This window comes from Puma concolor, chromosome B3, assembly GCF_028749965.1.
Source record: "Puma concolor isolate L17-30 chromosome B3, mPumCon1.1.hap2, whole genome shotgun sequence".
NCBI lineage: Eukaryota > Metazoa > Chordata > Mammalia > Carnivora > Felidae > Puma > Puma concolor.
The window spans coordinates 114371578-114391319 of NC_141672.1; the positions used below are offsets into that span (position 1 = coordinate 114371578).

At 39.6% G+C, this 19742-nt stretch overlaps 2 protein-coding genes across 3 annotated transcripts in view; one reads left to right on the forward strand and one right to left on the reverse strand.

Annotated features, from left to right (window-relative positions):
• Positions 1 to 9848: 9848 nt before the first annotated feature.
• On the reverse strand, positions 9849 to 19621 carry THAP10 (THAP domain containing 10). The gene is made up of 3 exons (XM_025919982.2): positions 18435 to 19621; positions 11247 to 11394; positions 9849 to 11138 (listed from the first exon to the last, which is right to left on the reverse strand). The coding sequence occupies exons 1-3, from the start codon at positions 18861 to 18863 to the stop codon at positions 10942 to 10944; spliced, it is 774 nt and encodes a 257-aa protein (XP_025775767.1). The 5' UTR covers positions 18864 to 19621; the 3' UTR covers positions 9849 to 10941.
• The window catches only part of LRRC49 (leucine rich repeat containing 49), a 149987-nt gene continuing 149374 nt past the window's right edge, over positions 19130 to 19742 (forward strand). The window contains exon 1 of one of the 2 annotated variants that reach the window (XM_025919855.2): positions 19130 to 19474. In XM_025919855.2, the coding sequence (XP_025775640.2) occupies positions 19427 to 19474 (48 nt within the window). In that variant the 5' untranslated portion in view covers positions 19130 to 19426. The remainder of the gene's footprint in view (positions 19475 to 19742) is intronic. The other variant, XM_025919857.2, reaches the window with a different exon arrangement.

Here is a 19742-nt window from a genome sequence, read left to right on the forward strand (position 1 = left end):
ATTGGCACTGTAATAACAGAGGAAGTTTGGGGCACCTGGGTGGTTCAGTCGATTGAGCGTCTGACTCTTGATATTGGCTCAAGTGGGGATATCACATGCATAAGACTGAGCCTCACATAGGGCTCTGTGCAGAGTATGGAGTCTGCTTGGGATTATCTCTCTCCCTCTTTCCTTGCCTCTCCCTGGCTTGTGCTCACACACACATTCTCTTTCTCGGAATAAATAAATAAACTTAAAAAAGATAATAGTATAGGAAATTCAGGCAGAGAAGTTAAGTTCCATAGGCAGAATCTAAAAAAAGCTGTTACGGTGGCACCTGGGTGGCTCAGTTGGTTAAGCGCCAGACTTTGGCTCAGGTCACGATCTCACAGTTCCTGAGTTTGAGCCCTGCATCAGGCTCTGTGCTGACAGCTCAGAGCCTGGAGGCTGATTCAGATTCTATGTCTCCCTCTGTCTCTGCCCCTCCTTCACTTGTGCCCTGTCTCTCTCTCTCTCTCAAAAATAAATAAACATTAAAAAAATTTTAATAAAAAGATAAAAATAAAATAAAGTAAAAAAGCTGTTGTGTTCATGCATGAGGTGAGTGGTCTGGATCTGAAACCGTGGAGTAGATCTCTGCCTACAGAGACAGGACCTTATTTTCCAAGACATTCCAATACCTGTGAAAGACACGACTTTTAATGATGCATTGCCAAGCAGAGAGCACCTAAGTCTAAACCTGCAGTTGACCCAATTTATTAACAGCCATACTCTGCTAATCCCTTATTTAGGTAAAATATCATGTATAATCAGAATGACTAATTAAACCTAGGATGACATACGATAGGATGAGGGGAGGGTCAAGATGAGGTGGGAACTAGAGAATACTGATTGCCATTTCCTTAAGAAGTCTTTGCCTATATCTATCTATCTATCTATGTATCTATCTATCTATCTATCTATCTATTGGAGCATTTCCTATATACTATGCTACCCCACAATGTAATGACTTAAAAAGCAACCATTAATTTATCTCATGATTCGGTGGGTTGGTTGAGAAGGTCTTCTGTCTGAACAGGTATGGCTGATAACCTTGGGCTTGCTCATGTTTCTCCACTCGGCTGGCATGTCAGCGGTGGCTGGATAAATCTAGAATGGCCTCACTCGTATGTTTGGTATTTAGAAGGCTCTAGGAAGGGTCTGGCTGCTTTTCTTCTCTTCCTCTAGTGGGCTGGCTTGGGCTCATTTACGTGGGAGTTCCAGGGTTCCAACCACAGCTAGAGGACAACCCCAGTGCTCTAGCACTTTCAAAGCCCCAGCATGAATCACTTTTGTTAATGTCCCATTGGCCAAAGTGAGTCATATGGCCAAGTCAGATTTAAGGAGTGGACATAGAGATTGCACCTCTTGACAGGTATGGAAGAATTTATGGCCATTTAGAAAAATCCACCCCAATAAGATACTAGAGTTGGTGAAAATAAATAAATAAATAAACCAGTAAGCCATTAGAACTGTAGAGAAGGGGCTAAAAGGTGACAGTGATTGACTACAGAAATTCTTCATTTCCTGGTAGTGTTAGCAAAACAGAACCTGAATGTCATTTAGTGCAGCCAAGGAATACTCTGTTTAGAGATTGCCCTGGGTTGTGTTATCTCAGGGCCCAACACACTTTGGAGGCTCTAAATAGAACTGTAAATACCATCTTGGAACAATCCTGGAAGTGTCCTAGATGTCTGGGATTCATCTGTTTTGAAACTAACCAGGCAGGGATAATGCCCTTGGAATATCTGAAACCCCCATCCCTCCTGGTCTAGGTAGGGGAAAGGACCTACCTTCTCTTTTCAAGGACAGGGATTAAGAACCAGAAGTGCACATTGTTGGTGGGTGAGGAGCAATGACAAGGTAGTCCTGGAGACGGGAAAAGGAAGGACGTGAATGGTAAACTTGCTCTCAGTGGGAAGCAATCAAAATTAATAATAATCTGGAGAATATGACCTGGAGGAAAGGTTAGGAAGCCTTTAAAGGGCAGGTGGAAGAAATGTGATAGTCTCTTGAAGCAGACTGAATGATTTTTAAGAATGATGAGCTAAGGGAGGTTTCAATCTCAATCCTGCCACCAGCCAGTTAGTTATGTGACCGTGCACAAACCACCTACTTTAGTGTTTTCATTGACAAAACTACCATTGACACAATCACCATTTGACTGGGTGATTTTTTCCGGAGGTCTTTCCAGCTCTAACATCTTCACAGAAACTAGAAAAAGAAGAAAAAGATTGATCGGCATTTTTACATGAAGGGAATGGGGCTGTGTTAGAAGGAATCCCCTTCAGAGAGCATTGGAGCAGGTGTTAGGAAGATTTGCAATCTCTAGAACTTTCACAGGGCTCGAACTCATGAACTATGAGTTCATGACCTGAGCTGAAATCAAGAGCCAGATGCTTAACTGACTGAGCCACCCAGGTGCCCCATAGAACTTTAAAACCATGATAGATCCCCATCATTCATTCGATGAACGTTAACTGAACATTAACCACATGCCAGACAAAGCAGTCAGCTAACAATGGCAGCTTGCTCCTGCTCCTGTGGAACTTACAGGGTCATTTGGGTTTGATCAAATGATTCTAGAAAAAAATTAGGATTTGTAAGCACATCTAGATTTACTATTCAGTCATTTCTGATGAAGAGTGGGATTGGATTTCTCAGAAATGGGGACACTGGATTGCTGAGACAATTGCAGGCAGGGATTACATCAGATGCCTTCTCTGATCCTTAGTTTCTTCATGTGCAAAATAAAAAGGGCATACTAGAGCATTCCTAAAGTCTCATTCAGCTCCAAAAATTTAATGTGGCCGCCCGGCAGTCCTTACGTGCTTTAGCTCAGCAACCCCATCTAGTGTCACTGTGTGCACCTTAGTAGAAAACAGCCATTAGTCATTCTAGCACTGAGGAAGGAAGGGCAGTGAAGAGACCAGACATAGCTGGAGACCGGCTTGAGACTCAAGACATCAGAGGAAGGGAGCGATGGTTATCATAATGAACACTGACATGATTTTTGCTATGTGTCAGCCAGTGTTCTCGGTGGCTACTACTCATGTAATTCTCATAACAAACCTGCAATAGAGGTGCTCCTAACACCCTTACTTTCCAGATAAGGAAACAGGGCACAAGAACATAACTTGCCTGGTAAGTGGCAGCACCAGAATTCAAGGCCAGGTAGTGAGTGAGCTCCAGAGGCCATTCTCCTTTCCACCATACTTTCCTGCCTCTAGCTAAGAGTCACAGAGCGCTTACCATGTGACAGGCACTGTTCTAAGAGCACTGCATGGTGGACGTCCTCTAATCCTCTCGACAGAAATCAGATGTAGATAATAAAATCCCCGTTTTTCAGATGAGAAGACATAACCCCAGGGAGATGCTGTAATTTTTCTAAACTCATATAGTTGATAAGTGGTGGGGCTTCAGTACCCAACCAGGGTGGAAACCAAAAGACGCATCCAGGCTGCTGCCACCTCCCTAGAATTTTTCTCCCATTTTCTCAAATGTCACGGCTTCATTTTTATTGGTACAAAAGGGGAGAGGCAAGCATCAAATGCCAGGCAGAGCTTGTGTGCCAATTATCTGAAGAGCCCATTCCTGAATATTCAGAAGGTTGTTAATTGCATTAATGGATAATGCAGGCTCGCATGCATTTTCTTGGTCCCTCCTACTTATCATTTTGCAGCAAATTTGCCAGGTAAGTAATGAAGACATTAAGTGCCACAGGAGATTTATAAGCTGTCCTTTAGGAGTCTTATATCACAGCCTCAACAATCACTTTTACGTAAATACCTCCCCAGACTATATCTCCTAAACTCACCACTGTAATCGACTAAAGGACGCACCCACTTTCCAGTTCCATTATCCTCTCAAACTCAACTTTCAGTACTTATTTAGCAAATATTTACAAGCACTCACTGTGTGCTAAGCACATACGCAAAACCCTTGGGCTCTCAGAACAATGCTTGGCACATGGGAATACTAATGTAAGTCCTTACTTTCAAGTTTTACAGAGCCTACTGGGGGAGATTGGTCAACAGTCACAATACAAGGAGACAAATGTTGTGATGGCTAAGCATGACACACTTTGGTGTATGCAGTGACATTTCATCCAGTCTTAAGACAGAGGTAAGCGTAGGATCAGGATCGGGGCACCTGGGTGGCTCAGTCAGTTAAGCGTCTGGCTCTTGATTTCGGCTCAGGTCATGATCTCATGGTTCGTGGGCCCGAGCCCTGTGTAGGGCTCTGTGCTGACAGTGTGGAGCCTGCTTGGGATTCCCTCTTTCTTCCTTTCTCTCCGCCCCTCCCACACTCTCTCTAAATAAATAAACTTTAAAAAAAAAAAAAAAAAGACTGAAGAGTAGGGTCAGGGAGGGTTTCTCAGACAACTGACTCCCAAAATTGAAATCAGAACCTTTCTCCCCAGACTGACTGCTTCTTATTTCTACAAAGTGTTCTCCCATTTTAGCTGCCCCGGCTTGGAAACTCATTGTTTACTCTGTCCTTGTTCACAAATCCAGAGACTAACCTAATATTCGTGTCTAGGATGTCCAGTCAATTCTTCCTTCTCAGTATCACCTCCCTTCTGTGCCTTTCTCACTCTAGTTCAATCTTGGATCTTCTCAAGCCAGGACTACTGCAAAAGTCTGTTCTCTTAGCCCCAACAACTTCTCTCCTTGCTGATTCTTCCCACACCATACTCCAGATTCAGTCACCTAATGTACTTCCCGGCTCAAAAACCTCAAAATGTCATTTAGCACCCAAAGGACAAAGGCCGATCTCTTTTCTGGCAACATTCTGCCCCCTTTCTCCTCCCTCCATCGGAATCTTCCACAATTCCCTTGTAAAAGCCTCTGCCTTCAGTCTAAGGATGCCACCACCATCCCTTCAAGCCACCCACTCTGCTTCTTTCTGCCTTTATGCCTGTGTTGACTTTTTCTTTGCTCAGTTTTTTAAAAAAAATTTTTAGTGCTTATTTATTTTTGAGAGAGAGAGAGAGAGAGAGAGAGAGAGAGAGAGACAGGGGGCAGAGAGAGAGGGAGACACAGAATCCGAAGCAGGCTCCAGGCTCTGAGCTGTCAACATAGAGCCCAACTCAGGGCTTGAACTCAAGAGCCGTGAGATCATGACCTGAGCCAAGGTCAAATGCTTAACCGACTAAGCCATCCAAGCGCCCCTGCTCAGTTTTTTGTTTGTTTGTTTGTTTTTAATGTAGCATATCTATATCCTCTCTCTCCTGAAATGGCAATTCCAATTTTACCTCTTCTGTGAAGTCTACCTTAAAAAAACTACAGAATTTATTGTTTGTACTAGTGATTTGGCAATTAGCGTGTATGCTGTTTTCTTTAGTCAACTTTATAAAGGTATCATCTACACCACCACAGGGATATGTACCAATGTAACTATCACATCAGGAAATAAAACACCCATATTAGCCCAAACATTTCCTTCACTCCTTTGCAGGTCGTTTCCTACCTGCCCCAGTCCTAGGCAACTGCTGATTTTCTTTCTGTTACTACAGATTGATTCTCTCTCTCTCTCTCTAGAATTCTGTGCAACTGGAAATATCAAGCATGTGCTCTTATTTGAATCTGGATTTTTTTCACTCGGCATAACGTTTTCAAGATTCATCCATGTTGTTACACACGCTTGTTCTCTTTTATTGTTGGGAGAATTCCATTGTCTGGATATACTATAATTTGCTTCTCCATTCACCTGTTCATGAACATTTGGGTTGTTTTCAGTTTTAGGCTCATAAACATCAGTGTAAAAGTCTTTGTGTAGACATGTATTTTAATTTCTCCTGGATAAATACTTAGGAGTTGAATTGCGTGGTTGAATGATATGGGTTGTTCCCTTTATAAGAGTTTGCCAAACTATTTTCTAAAGCGGTTTTAATATTTTACATTCTCATCAACCATGTCTCAGAGTGCCGGATACTTCCTCTCTATCCAACACTTGGGTTATTCTAAACCATTTGTATTTCTATATTGCAAATTGTATTGATTTTTTAATTTCACTTTCATTGTTCATGGCTAATATGTAACAATACAATTGGTTTTTATACATTACTAAACTCACTTATTAATTCTATTAGCTTTTTTTTAGATCCCATAGGCATTTCTATGTACGTGATCTATATTTAAAAAGCTTTATATTTTCCTTTTATTAATTTTTTTTTAATTTTCGAGAGAGAAAGCACATGCAAATGGGGGAGAGGAACAGAGGGAGAGAATCTTCAGCAGGCTTCAGGCTCAGTGTGGAGCCCCATGCGGGGCTGGATCCCACGACCCTGGGATCACGACCTAAGCTGAAATCAAGAGTTGGACGCTCAAACAACTGAGCCACTCTGGCACCCCTATATCTTCCTTTTCAACTTCTATGCATTTTATTATTTTTTTTCTTTTTGCCTATATTGCACTAATTAGGATCTTCACTACAATGTTGGCTAGAAGTACTGACGAATGGATATCCTTGCCTTGTTCCTGATTCTTATTCCTGATAAAGCTTTCAGCCCTTGAACATTAACTATGGTATTATTGGTATATACATCATGGCTGCCATTTATCAGACTGAGAAATTTCCCTTCTATTCCTAGTTTGCTGAGAGTTTTTATCATAAATGGATCTTGATTTTTGTCAAATACTCTCTCTAAATCTAATGAGGTGTTCGTGTGATTTTTCTCCTTTATTCTCTTAACGTGATTGCATTGTTTGATTTTTGAGTGTGAAGCTAATCTTGCAGTGTTGAGCTAAACTATACTTGGACATGATGTATTATTGTTATATTGCAGGATAGGTTTGCTAATAGTTTGTTAAGGATATTTGCACCTACATTCACATTGGGATATTGCTTTGTAATTTCTTATGTCTTTGCCCAGTTTTGGTAATAGGATAATGTTGAGCTCATGAGATGGAAAGTGTTCCCTAATCCTTCTCTTGAAAGAGTTTATGTAACATTTACATTTTTTTCTTATGTGTTTGATAGAACTTATAAGTGAAGTCATCTGGGCATAGAATTTTCTTTGCGAAAGGATTATAATTACAAATTCAATTTCTTTAATAGATATAGAGTGATTCAGGTTTTCTGTTTCTTCTTGTGTCAGTTTTTTATTTTTTTTTTAAATTTTTTTTTTCAACGTTTATTTATTTTTGGGACAGAGAGAGACAGAGCATGAACAGGGGTGGGGCAGAGAGAGAGAGGGAGACACAGAATCGGAAACAGGCTCCAGACTCTGAGCTATCAGCCCAGAGCCCGACGCGGGGCTCGAACTCCCGGACCGCGAGATCGTGACCTGGCTGAAGTCGGACGCTTAACCGACTGCGCCACCCAGGCGCCCCCTTCTTGTGTCAGTTTTGATAGCTTGTCTCTTTTCAGCTCTAGAATTTCCAATTTGGTTCTTTTTTATAGTTTCCTTTTCTCTTCTTAGATTCTCTATCTCTTCATTTGGTATTACTGTATTTTTCTGTTTGAACACATTTAAAACAGCTCTTCTAAAGTTCTTCTCTGCTCACTACACTTCTGGTTATTGTGGAGTTGGTTTCTATTATTTCCTATGTCTTGATTATGGATCACACTTTTCCAATTTCTCCATATGGCTAGTAATTTTTAGTATTATGCTGGACATTTTAGACGATAAATTCTGTCATCTTATTCTAAAGCATGAAGGATTTTGTTCTAACAGCTAGTTAACTTGGCTGGACTCAGACTCCAAGCTGTTTCCCCTATGGTGTAGCTAAGCTAAGGCTTCCAGCTGTTGCTTTCTACCAGGATCCCTGAGGTCTCTCCATACAACATATGTGTACTTCAGTGATTAGTCAAAGATTTGGGTGGTTGATAAGCAGATTTGGTCCTCCTCCCCAGTGGCTTCTACTTTTCTTTGACTTGCCCCACCACTTTTCACTTCAGGCGTCCTTAATTTTCAACTTTGACTCCTCACGCCAGTAAGATGGTAACTTTCGGCTTGAGTTCCAGCTGCCCTTCACAGCATGGAACAGGGAGTGTACTCAGGCGGGAAGGCTCACAAAGGACATCTCGCCCACTGCAGTTCACCTCTTTTAAGGCTGACTTGCTATTTCTACCCGCTTTTGATGCTCCCCAGGTCCTTCAAAGTTGTTTTCTATACATGTTATCCATGGGACGGTTAATCTGATACAAGCTTCCTTGCCACTAACAGAATAGGAACTGCCCTATTTGCTTCCACGGGGAAATGTGGGGAGATTTAAAAGAAAATGACACCATCACCACCATCATCTCTTCAGAATCCCCATTGAGAAATATTTTTGACAGAGCAAGCTTTATAGTCACACACTCTTGACGTGTCTCTCTTCTCTTGCCTAAAGTCCAATGACTTTACATGTGAATCCACTTATGTTTTTTAAATATAAGAGATAAATACTGGCAATGTGCCAGCCATAAAATACATTTAAAATAGAATTTAAGCCTAGAATAAAACAAAAATTCTTGACAGCGGCCTCAAATGCCTTATGTGGTCTGGTTCTGTATACCAGTCCAATCTCATCTCTTATCATTCTCCGCCTAGTTCATTACCTCCTTGTTGTTCCTCAAATACCAGAGCACCTGCCATTCCTATCATGTGGAATGCTCTGCCCTCCAATCATTAGATGGCTGCTTCTTCTGATCATCCAGGTCTCTGCTCAAATATTTTATCTTCAGAGAGACCTTTCCTGATTATTCTACCTAAAAGACCAAACTCTCTCCCCTACCCCAATTATGTTTTAACATCTTACTCTGCCTTGTTTTCTTTATAGCACTAATCATTATCTAAAATCATTCATTCATTTCCTTGTTTATTGCCTGGCTCTCCTCTAAAAGGTAAGCACCAAGAGGGCAGAATCTTTATCTTGTTCACCAATGTACCTTGGTATCTAGAAGTCATCTGGCAAAGAGTATGTTTAATAAATACTTATTAAATAAACAAATGAAAAATGATATGGGACGTTTTGAGGTATATCTCATTATTTCCCATTAAACTCTTCTGGGAACAACAGAAATTTAGATAATTGAAAATGTACAAAAAGTAATCAGTATTATATAAACCAGAAGTTCCTTATATTTAATTTAAAATAAAGCCAGTATTTCATTTTACTTCAGGACAGTGAAACATTGTACATTATAAAATCATGTGAATCAACAAACCAAACATAAATTCTCAATTGGTAAGAGAAGAAAATTCTAACTGAATAGAAAGTGAGAAAGAAAGAAAGAAAGAAAGAGAAAGAACTGTTACAGCTCTCAAAGTTGTTTAACACGTAGAAATTAAGTATACTCATGGCATTGGAATTTGGGGATGAATGGGCATATAATATTCATTATAATTGAATTAAGGAGATCGGCTGTTTAAAAGCTCAAGGGACAACAGGCACTTACTGATAGTATCAAGCTTCAGAAGATTTATGTGCTTAGTTTTAAAACATAAAGGTCTCTTGGGGCTCCTGTGTGGCTCAGTTGGTTAAGTGTTCGACTTCAGCTCAGGTCATGATCTCGCGGTCTGTGAGTTCGGGCCCCGCATCGGGCTCTGTGCTGACAGCTTAGAGCCTGGAGCCTGCTTTGGATTCTACATCTCCCTCTCTCTCTGCCCCTTCCCCGCTCATGCTCTGTGTCTTTCTCTCTTTCTCTCAAAAATAAACATTAAAAAAAAATTAAAAAAACAAAACAAAACATAAAACATAAACAGTCTTAAAACATAAAACAGTCATCTAAAAGTCAAGCCAAAGCAGCAATAATAATAATAATGATAATAATAATAATAATAATAATAATAATGCTAAATGTTTACACAACGATGTTCAGGCTCACAGCTTCTACTAATATTTTGTTTATTATTCTTTTTTATTAAAATTACACTGTTCAAATTAAGTCACACATGAAATTGGCTTTGGAAGAAAATCGCTTTGGTATATCGTTTAAATCTTCTAGGATACAAAGCATGCAAGTTCTTCCAGTCATGCACAACAAGACATGTGAGGTATCAAATGGACATTTGTTTTTATTATTCTCACTAGAAGACTAGAGTTCTAATAAGTTTCTCAGAAACCGCTGTAACAAATTTCTTCATGGTACAAAACTGGCATGGACGTTGTCCTGATGGAGCAGCTAAGTTTCACGTGCTTACTTCCCAAATGTGGAATTCAATAGAGTGGTATCAACAGAGGAAAACCTAATTCCTGAAGTGGGGATGATACTAGAAATGTACTAATTTTTTTTTTGCATGATGTTAATAATTTCAGCGTTAAATGAATCAAGCTCATTGGTTGCTTGCAATAGGAACCAATGCAGATTTCATCAACAAGATAATCTAAGTATATGAAATTCTGTCTCTGTTTCAATTAATTCCCTTCGAATATCTTCTGCACGAGTCATAGCTTCACCAGAAATGCGCACGGGGACTGATCCCCAGATTGAAGAGTATTACAAATGGACAAACTAATAAATATACAACATAAAAAAATCATAATCAAGGGTAAATCTCCTGACTCTACCCCCAGGTCATTTAATAGTATCAGACTTGGCTGTGCTCACTAGTATCTTCAAATTTAGAATAGTGACATTCCAGCTTATAAATGTCAAATAAGTCCCATATGGGTGTTGCTTCTGCAGTAAGCTTAAATATTCAGTGCTTAATCTTGATCTGGAAATGTTGCTATTGTGGTTCTGTTTTATAATCCGATTTCCACGGAGGATTAAAAAGAAAAAAGAAAAAAAGGTGCAAGTGGGAGGTGGGGAGATTTGTGGACAGTATTATCTTCATTATCTTGGCAGGCGGGCACATTTTTGCCTTAGAGCTAAACAAATTTTGCTGATCCTCAACTATTTCAAAGCGAGAGAGCTATGGGAACAAAGAAGTAATGATGTGAGCAAAGATGTGAGAACCTACAGCACGTCAAGTCACCTGATGTTGCGTTTTTAACAGGATTCTTCTTTCACCTGCACAGCAACGTAAGACAAACCGCTCTGCTCACTCTCAAGGTCCCAGTCTGCATCTGTCTCTGAGTCACTGGAGTAAATGTCAAAGAGAGAGGCACTTCCAGACCGCAATTCATCTGTCTGAGTAGTGGCATTACACAGTTGTTTTCCAAACACTTTTACCTTGGCCTGAATACCTGAAGGGAACGAACACAATCGCCTATGAATGACACTTGGCTTGTCATGTATCTTTCATATACAAAAGATTAATTCAATTATAAATGAATTGAAGAGTCAAAACGTACCAACACTTCGGTGAGGGGGCCTTTTCAGAGAAATCTGCGTACTTTTATGCACTGGACCTTCTTCACAGTGAGTAGGTACTGAAGTGACACCAGGAGATAGATTATCAGCGCAGACCTGTGTTTGCGTAATTTCATTTTCACATGTAATCTAAAAATACGAATCAGAGGAGAACTATATCAAAGGTAAGCCTAAGTAGTATGGTTTTATCTTTCAAAAGTGAGAAGTAGTAAAAGACTATAAATAATAGTTTTCAAGGTCACATATTAGGAAGACTGGAATTTGAACCCAGGCAAGCTGGCTCCATAGTCCAAGTTCTTAAGAACTCTGCCATACTGTTCCTTACTATTTGTAATCACGAATTGCTAAGCATTCTGGTCAAACCGCAATCTATAAGCTAGTAAGCTATTTGCTTACAACTCATTATTTTTCCCCCTAAATGAGTTGCTGTAAGAGATACTACTACTAGCATTAAATTATTGGATAGTGTAGCAGTAGCATTACTCTAGAAAACCCAATCATCGGTCCTTTATACCTTGCAGAGAAATGCTTTAATCCAATAATATGATTGGCTTTAATGTTTTTATGCTTTCGTGAGGAAAAAAAAATACAACATGAAATGGAAATTTTGACTCTTGGGGGAAGTGAGAGGTAGAAAGGAGGAGGATTTGGATACTTAGAAGGCAACATACGACTGAGTACCTAGAAATAATATGGAAGAGGCTAAGAAAGGATATCTGGAATGTGTAAGGGGGCCTGTGAGAAGAAAAAATAAGACGTGACAAAGAAACAAAAACGAAATTTGGAAAGTGGGTGATGGGCACTGAGGAGGGCACCTGTTGGGATGAACACTGGGTATTGTATGGAAACCAACTTGACAATAAATTATATATTAAAAAAAAATTAAAGTACTTTGCAATTTTATCTAGTGGCCTGGTAGTGACAAGTGCATTCAGACCGCTGAAAAAATATTTTAGCTGGCATCTATGGTTGCTGTAACACAGCAAGACATTAAAGATACTTTTGTGAAGAGTCCTTTTGTAACTAATAATTATATCTAATATTTATATCTAATTATATCTAATATTACTGAGGACTTAAATCAAAACATAAGTCTTACCTTTATTTGTGTTTATAATTATGACTAATTTCCACTGGCTATATCTACTTCTAAGCCAAGCCAAAAGTCTACAATAAGTTCATTATTTCTTTACAGAACAGATTTATGCTTGATAAAAATGGCATTTTAGTTATTTACTCAGGCTTTAAAAAATAACCTCTGTTCCCGTTAGAGGAATACATTTTATCACTGAGAAAAATTTGCATGCAGAGAATAAACTAAAATAAACTAAAAATTGGCCATAATCTCTTTATCCATAGCTAACAACTTTATGGTTTGGAATTTTTTTGGTCTTTTGCTATTTATTTTTTTAAAATTTGGGATAATCTGTTTTATAACCTTTTATATATCCTTTAATACATCATTTTCCCCTATAATATAGCATGTTGCTATATTATTAAATAATCTACATAATTTTTGTGGCTGCATACAATCTATTGTACAGATATACTATAATTTATTAAAATAATCTGTATTGGAAACCTTTGAACATAAATCTTTTGTGCACATATCTGATTACTTCTTCATATTAAAAGGTTAAGAAGCAGAATTTCCAAATATGTATTGATCAACTGGAACATGTGTCAAAAGAAAATATTTGAAGTGAGGCAGAGAGAGACAAAAGGATGGAAAATATAGAAAAGATCACAAGAGACAGCAGATAAAATGAAAAAGTATTGTATATGATATGTAGTCCCAGAGAAAAAGGGAAAATGGGACAGAAGCAATATTTGAACAAATAACATCTGAAAATTGACTAAAATGGACAGAAGACATTAAGACACAGTTTTACAAAAGTACTATTTGTATTAATCAAAATAAAAACAAAGGAAGCCACACCTATGCACATTACAGTAAAGCTGGAAAACAAAGAGAAAAACTTAGAAGCAGCTAGAGGAAAAAGACACATTCTCTTCAAAGGGGCAACCATACATAAGTGAGTAAGGATACAGAAAGATTGAAAGTCAAAGGATGGAGTAAGATATACTATGCCAAAACAACCTAAAGAAGGCCGATGTTGCTATGTTAGCAGTATATAACAAAAACTGTTAGAATTAGAGACCCAATATGTAAATTCAAAATCACAGTGGAAGATTTTTAACATGTCTCTCCCAGTAATCAATGCAATAAGTAGACAAAAATTCCAGAAGGACATAGAACATTTAAACATTAATAGACATATATGGAACATTGTACCCAACTGCAGAATGCACATTCATCTCAAGTGCATATGGAATATTTACAAAAGCTGACATATATTTTGCCTAATACAAGTTTCAATAAATTTCAAAAGATTAAATTCATATGCTATATATTCTCTGGCCACACTGTAATTGACGTAGAAATCTGTAACAAAAACAGAACTATAACATGCCTGTGTGCTTGGAAATTTTAAAATATACTTCTAAATAACCCATGAAAAGATAAACTTAAAAGATAAATTTATAGTGAAAATAAAAAGATAGTTTAAACTAAATAATAATACTCTACATCAAAAACTTATGGGATTCAGTTAATGCCATGCTTACAAGGGAGTTTTGGGCCTTAGATGCATAAAAGGGTATAGGAAAATTGATTAGGCTTGGTTAATTTAGACTGGAATTAACATCATGCAAAAAAGTATTCCACAAAAGATTTCTAACATAGCCTCATTTCGGGAGTCAATTTTTCCTCCATTAATACCACTCTAGGGAATTCTACAATTGGGAAATAAGCATATGAAACTTATCCCCCATGTCCATTCAAATGAAAATTCTGAAAATCGATGATCCAATTTAACTTCTTAAGAAGTTAAAGAAAGAAGAGTGAATGAAAATTTAAGAAGTAGAAAAACCAAGAGTGAACTATAATGTAAACTATGGACTTTGGGGGATAATAATGTGTCAATGTTGGTGTATCAGTTCTAACAAATGTACCACTTTGGTGGAGGATGCTGATAACGGGAGAGGCTATGCATGGGTGGGTGCAGTGGGAAAATGGGAAATCTCTCTATATTCCCCTCAAGTTTGCTGTGTACCTAAAATTACTCTAAAAACAATCTTGCAAAAATAATTTTTAAAATATTGGAGAAAAGTGTTTTAAAAAATTTAGGCAGCCAGGCAAAATTTGAAGTGTGGTAATTCAGCGTGTTGTCTTCATATAAGCAAGTTAGCTATTCTTAAGATATTCTTTGTATGAAATATCACATCTGAATATGTAAGGATATCCTAGTGTAAGTGAAGTTTTCCACTTTCTAACAAGTTTATTTAATGGAAAAGCAGATATGAAAAGATCTACGTTAACCATTTAGCTCAGTAATGTACAAATCGAACCCATCGACTAAAAACTCAAAGTTGAAAAAAGTACATGGAAGGAAAAATGATAGAAAATAATGAAAAAGAAAAAAAAATACCAGAGAAAAGATCAACAAGGCAAAGTTTATTCTTTGAAAAGACTAGTAAAATTGATATACACGTGGCGAAGTAGATCAAAAATGAAATGAGAAAGCAAAAATTACTACATAGCATAAAGAATTTCAAAAGATAAAAGATTATCATAAGCAATTTTGTGTCAATATATTTGAAAATTTAATGAATTTATAGGAAACACAATTTATCAAAAGAAGTATAGAAACAAAAAACTGAATAACCCTATAACTATTTTTAAAAATTGAACCCATCATTAAAAATCTTCCCACAAAGACAACTCCAGGATAGGTATCTTTATCATTGAACTATACCAAATATTAATATCAAATTTATTAATGGCTATATAATGCCCATTTATAGAAATGTTTCCAGAAAATTATATAAGAAGAAATAACTCCAAATTGGTCAGCATAATCTTGACACCAAATCTGAGAAAGGAATTTCAGGAAAGAAAGACTATAGATCAGGTTTGCAAAAATCCTAAATATTAGCAAATCAAATGAAGCCATATGTAAAAAAAGAGTACTACACTTTAGCCAAATTGTGTTTACTTCAGCCATGAAAAGTTTGATTCTGTATTTCAAAACCAGGCAATATAACTCACCACATTAACAGAATAATAGACAAAATATAGGATCATGAATAGATTCAGAAAATATATAAAGCACTTGATATGATTCCACATCACTTATGATTAAATCTGTATCAAAAATTAAGAACAGAGGAGAATATTTCTTTTTAGGATAAAGAACAGCTGCAAAAAAAACCTATAGCATAAATCGTATCAAATGGTAAACCTAAAGGCTTTCCCTCAAAACAAGGATGAGAAAAGGATTCCTCATCACCTCTTTGGTTCCCAACACCATACTAAAGTGTCTAGTCAGTGTAGTAGGAATAGGAAATAGAAGCATGAACATCAAAAAGTATTTACTAACATGTTTTAGACATGAAGAAAATTCGAAAGTATTTACAAATTATTGGAATAAATAAGGTTACACAAGGTTTCTGGATACGAGGTCAACAGAAGTCAATTTATCTACATAAATATATAAAAAAATAAAAATTTAAATACTATTTATAATAGCAAAATCAAACAGGGATAAATCTAATAAAAGATGTGCAGAACCTTTACATAGAATGCCATAAAATATTTTTAAGAGAAATGTAAAAACCCAGATAGAGGGATGCACTATATTCATGGATTGGAAGAATCAGTGTTGCCAATACATTCTTTCTCCTCACATTCATTTATAGATTCAATGTAGTCCCAATCAAATCCCAGTAGATAATTTGTGGAAGTTGACAAACCAATTCTAAGATATATATGGAACTTACGTCACCTATGGTTGGATAAAAAAACAAGAATGCAAAATTGTTAAGGAAAAACAATAATCTTAGCTCTTGAAGCAAAATATCAGTGCAGAGTGCTCCTCGGGGCCCCCTTTCCCCTTGGAGATAGTCCCTAATCTTTTTTCAAACTCCCTACAGATAAGGAACATTCCATTGCATTTACCTACATGTAGCACCAAACATCCAGAACAGTGTCTACAATAGCTCCTCGGTAAAAGTTGTAGAATGCCTGGAAATTGTCTGTCAGTTGGCCCCGGAATTGAATAGTGAGTGGTGGAAGGACTCAGAGGTGGCACAAGCAAACCGTCTTAGCAATGTTACTGGGGTTCTCGGTCCAGACCTGGCTACCAATGTATTGCTGCCAACTCTAAACTCTTTTTAACATTATATACATTTAAAGTCACTACTGTGAAAACACATAGTTTCCTAATAACTCGACAAGTGTATTAATGTAATATGGGTTGTTAGAAATTCTGGCTGGATATACTAATTGGAAAATAGTTTTGGTATCTTTTCTGGATTTTCTCAACATTAGCCTTTGTTATAGTATAAAATCTTTGACTGCTTCACTAGCCTGACTTTTCTTCTCCCAATTTATATAAATATAAATATTTATATTTATCTATTTATAGATGTACCTGTATGTGCTTAGGTAAAGGTTGGATAGGTAGTGATAGTGGATAAATAATTGAAGGGGCAGATATCTTGACTGGTCTATAGCTTGGTGAGAAAGGAAACTGGCAGAGAACTGAACAGTCTATTATAGTACAAAAATGTGTTCTTATGGTCACATAATCACTCCACAATTCCATATTTATTGAATTCCTAAAATCTGCAAATTAATGTTCTAGGTACTGCCAGTACAATAATGAACACGTCAGATAGGATCCCTGCTCTCATGGAGCTTACATTCTAATGTGAAGACAAATATTAAGTGAACTACACAACTGTTTTGTGACAGTTGTGATGAGTATTACTGAAGTATATGTGCTATTGAAGCATATGAAATATATGAAGAAAGAAAGTATATAATTAGGGGGTCAAAGAGAAGGGTGTTTGAACTGATTTTTAAAGTAAAAAGACTTAATTGATGATGATGGGGAGTGGGAGCGGCTAATTGCAGGATATTACATGAAACAGCTGAGTGAGGCTTGGTTGGTAGGAAGGAATATAGCATGTTCAAAAATGGAAAAGATCAGCATGACTGGTGTATATTGAACAAGGACAGTGGCCTTGGATAGGACTGGTATGGTAGATAGGGGCAAAAAGCACACAGGGACTTGCAGGCTGTGTTAATAATTTTGTTCTTTATCCTAGAAATGTCAGGATGCCTTAAAAGGGTCTTAAGCACCCACTCCAATGTAGGAAGCAGGTTGGTATTGCAGAAAAAAGTTTTGCTCTGACAATTAGACCTAGAGCAAATATTACAGGCCCACGAGGAAATTATTAACCTCCAGGACTGGCATCCTTGTGTATACATTGTGAGTTTGGACTAGATGAGCACTTAATTTCCCTTCAGCTCTAAAATTCTAGGAATGCGTTTGAATATTCAAAGTCAAAACATCAGTTACAGATCAGTTAGTTGACTTGTCTTCCCATCTCTAGAAATTGAACACCTTTTAGATCCAGTTAACAGTCCTGATTTAATCTACCTAAGGGTGATACGGCTGAAGCCTGATGATCTCAAAGAGGGCTGGGGAGTCTTAAGATGGGAAGAGGGGAAGAAGATCGTGACCAGAGGCAAGGTAAGTATAATCTACGCTTATGAGGATTACTGAAATAGCAGAAGAGGACAAGGTGGAAAAACTGAGCTCACTTAGATGATTTAACTTAAAGGCAGCTAGTCAAGAAGAAAGAAGCGGGGTTTACCAGCAAGCCCCCTCCTCCTCAGTAGCCCCGCATCCCCTCAACCTCCCCCCTCCCCATCATTCTGGCAGTCATAACGGACATCTCCTCGAGCTTATGTAATAGGTTATGCAAAGACAGTTTCAAGCACCCCAATTCCTTGAGATCTGCCCAAATGAAGCCCTTTCTATTTAAAAAAAAAAAAAAGCCTACGAGAGTGTGTGTTTGGGGGAGGAAGAGGTAGAAGGAACTATAGTTCCAAAGTGTTCATGTTCTATAGGACCTTGAGGTCACCAATACAGCACACTCCTAATTTTACAGATGGGAAAACAGATCCTAATTTTACAGATGGGAAAACAGAACGCGTCGAGGCGAGGTGACCTTCCCCAGGTGACACTAGTGGGAGAGCCGAGCCACAGTCCGGGGGTCCTCCCGCGACCCTCGGTGGACTCCTGGTGTCCCTTTACCTGTGAAGCCGCAGCCCTCTTCCTGGCCGGGAGGAGCGTACAGGAGGCTGGACCCGGGGCGGCCTCCGCCTGCCTCACCGCCTGGGGCTCTCCTCCCTTTTCGGGGCCGCCCGCTTGCTCTCCCTCTTCTTCCCCCTGGGGTGCCGGGCCGGACAGCCGGTGCAGGGTGGGCACGGCGCCCGCCACGAGCCTCAGGCGCTGCGAGAAGCGCAGATTCTTCTGGATAACTGAAGACACGTCAAAACAGGCCGGAGCGAAGTGGTCCGAGCAGATGACAGAGCGGTCGTTGCCCCCGTACCAGTCGGCGCGGCGGCCCCGCACGAAGCGGTCCCACAGCAGCCGCACGGCCCGGTCCTTGGGGAAGCGGAACAGCGACTTCCCGGACTTGGTGGTGTTGCCGCAGTGGGCGGCCACGCAGCGGGCCGGCATGGTGGCGGCCTCCGCCTCGGCAGGCCCGCGCCTTCCTAGCCGGGGCGACGCGGGCCCCCTTCGCCTGCCCGCGCGGCGCAGGGCCACCGGAAGTACCGAGCTCGGGCGCCACAGAAGAGTCCGCGGTGCCTGGAGGTCGGCCTCTGCCGGCTCGCGCCGGTCCTCCCCCGAGAGCAGGTGGCCACGGGCAGAGGGATCCAAATTTCGCGCGGGCCGAGCCGAGGTGGGCCGGAAAGAGGAACGGACCGGAAGTGGTGGTTGCCACGGCCACCGAGGTGGCCGGCCTCCTCCCCGCCTCCTCCTCTCCACACTCCCGCTCTGTTTGTAAGACGCCTGGAAAGTAGGACGAGGAAGTGGGGACGCAGTGGGCCCCCACGAACATCACCAGAGGTTCTACAGACCGGGTTGGCCAGTCGATTTGAGGAGAGGACCAGACCGGAAATGGTCGTCTCCATGGTAACCCATGAGCGGGTTGCCTGGGAGATGACCCCTTTCGGTCTCTGAGTCTCCGCTGTAGCGTCGCTTCTGAGGCAGATCTAACAGAACCTGGACTGTCTCCTGCCATGATTCCCGGGAAATACCGCTCTGTTTCTGGCCGGGCTGCGAACAACGTAGGTTGGGTCTCCTACTTTCCCCTTCTTCCCATTCGTATCGTTCTTTCTGACGGGCGTCTTTGTCCTAGGTGATGGGCTGTGTTACTGGGATCAGGACCGCTGAATCTCCTCAAGCTATTGTCTGACCGAGGCTTGAGATTCGTGGACTGGACCAAGGCTCTTGGAGGGTATTTGATATAGAATGGTGGCTATTCAAAGTCTTGTCCAGGTTCTTGGTTTCCCAGAAGGTGGAGCTGGTCTGCTGTGAAAGGCTACGATTCATTTT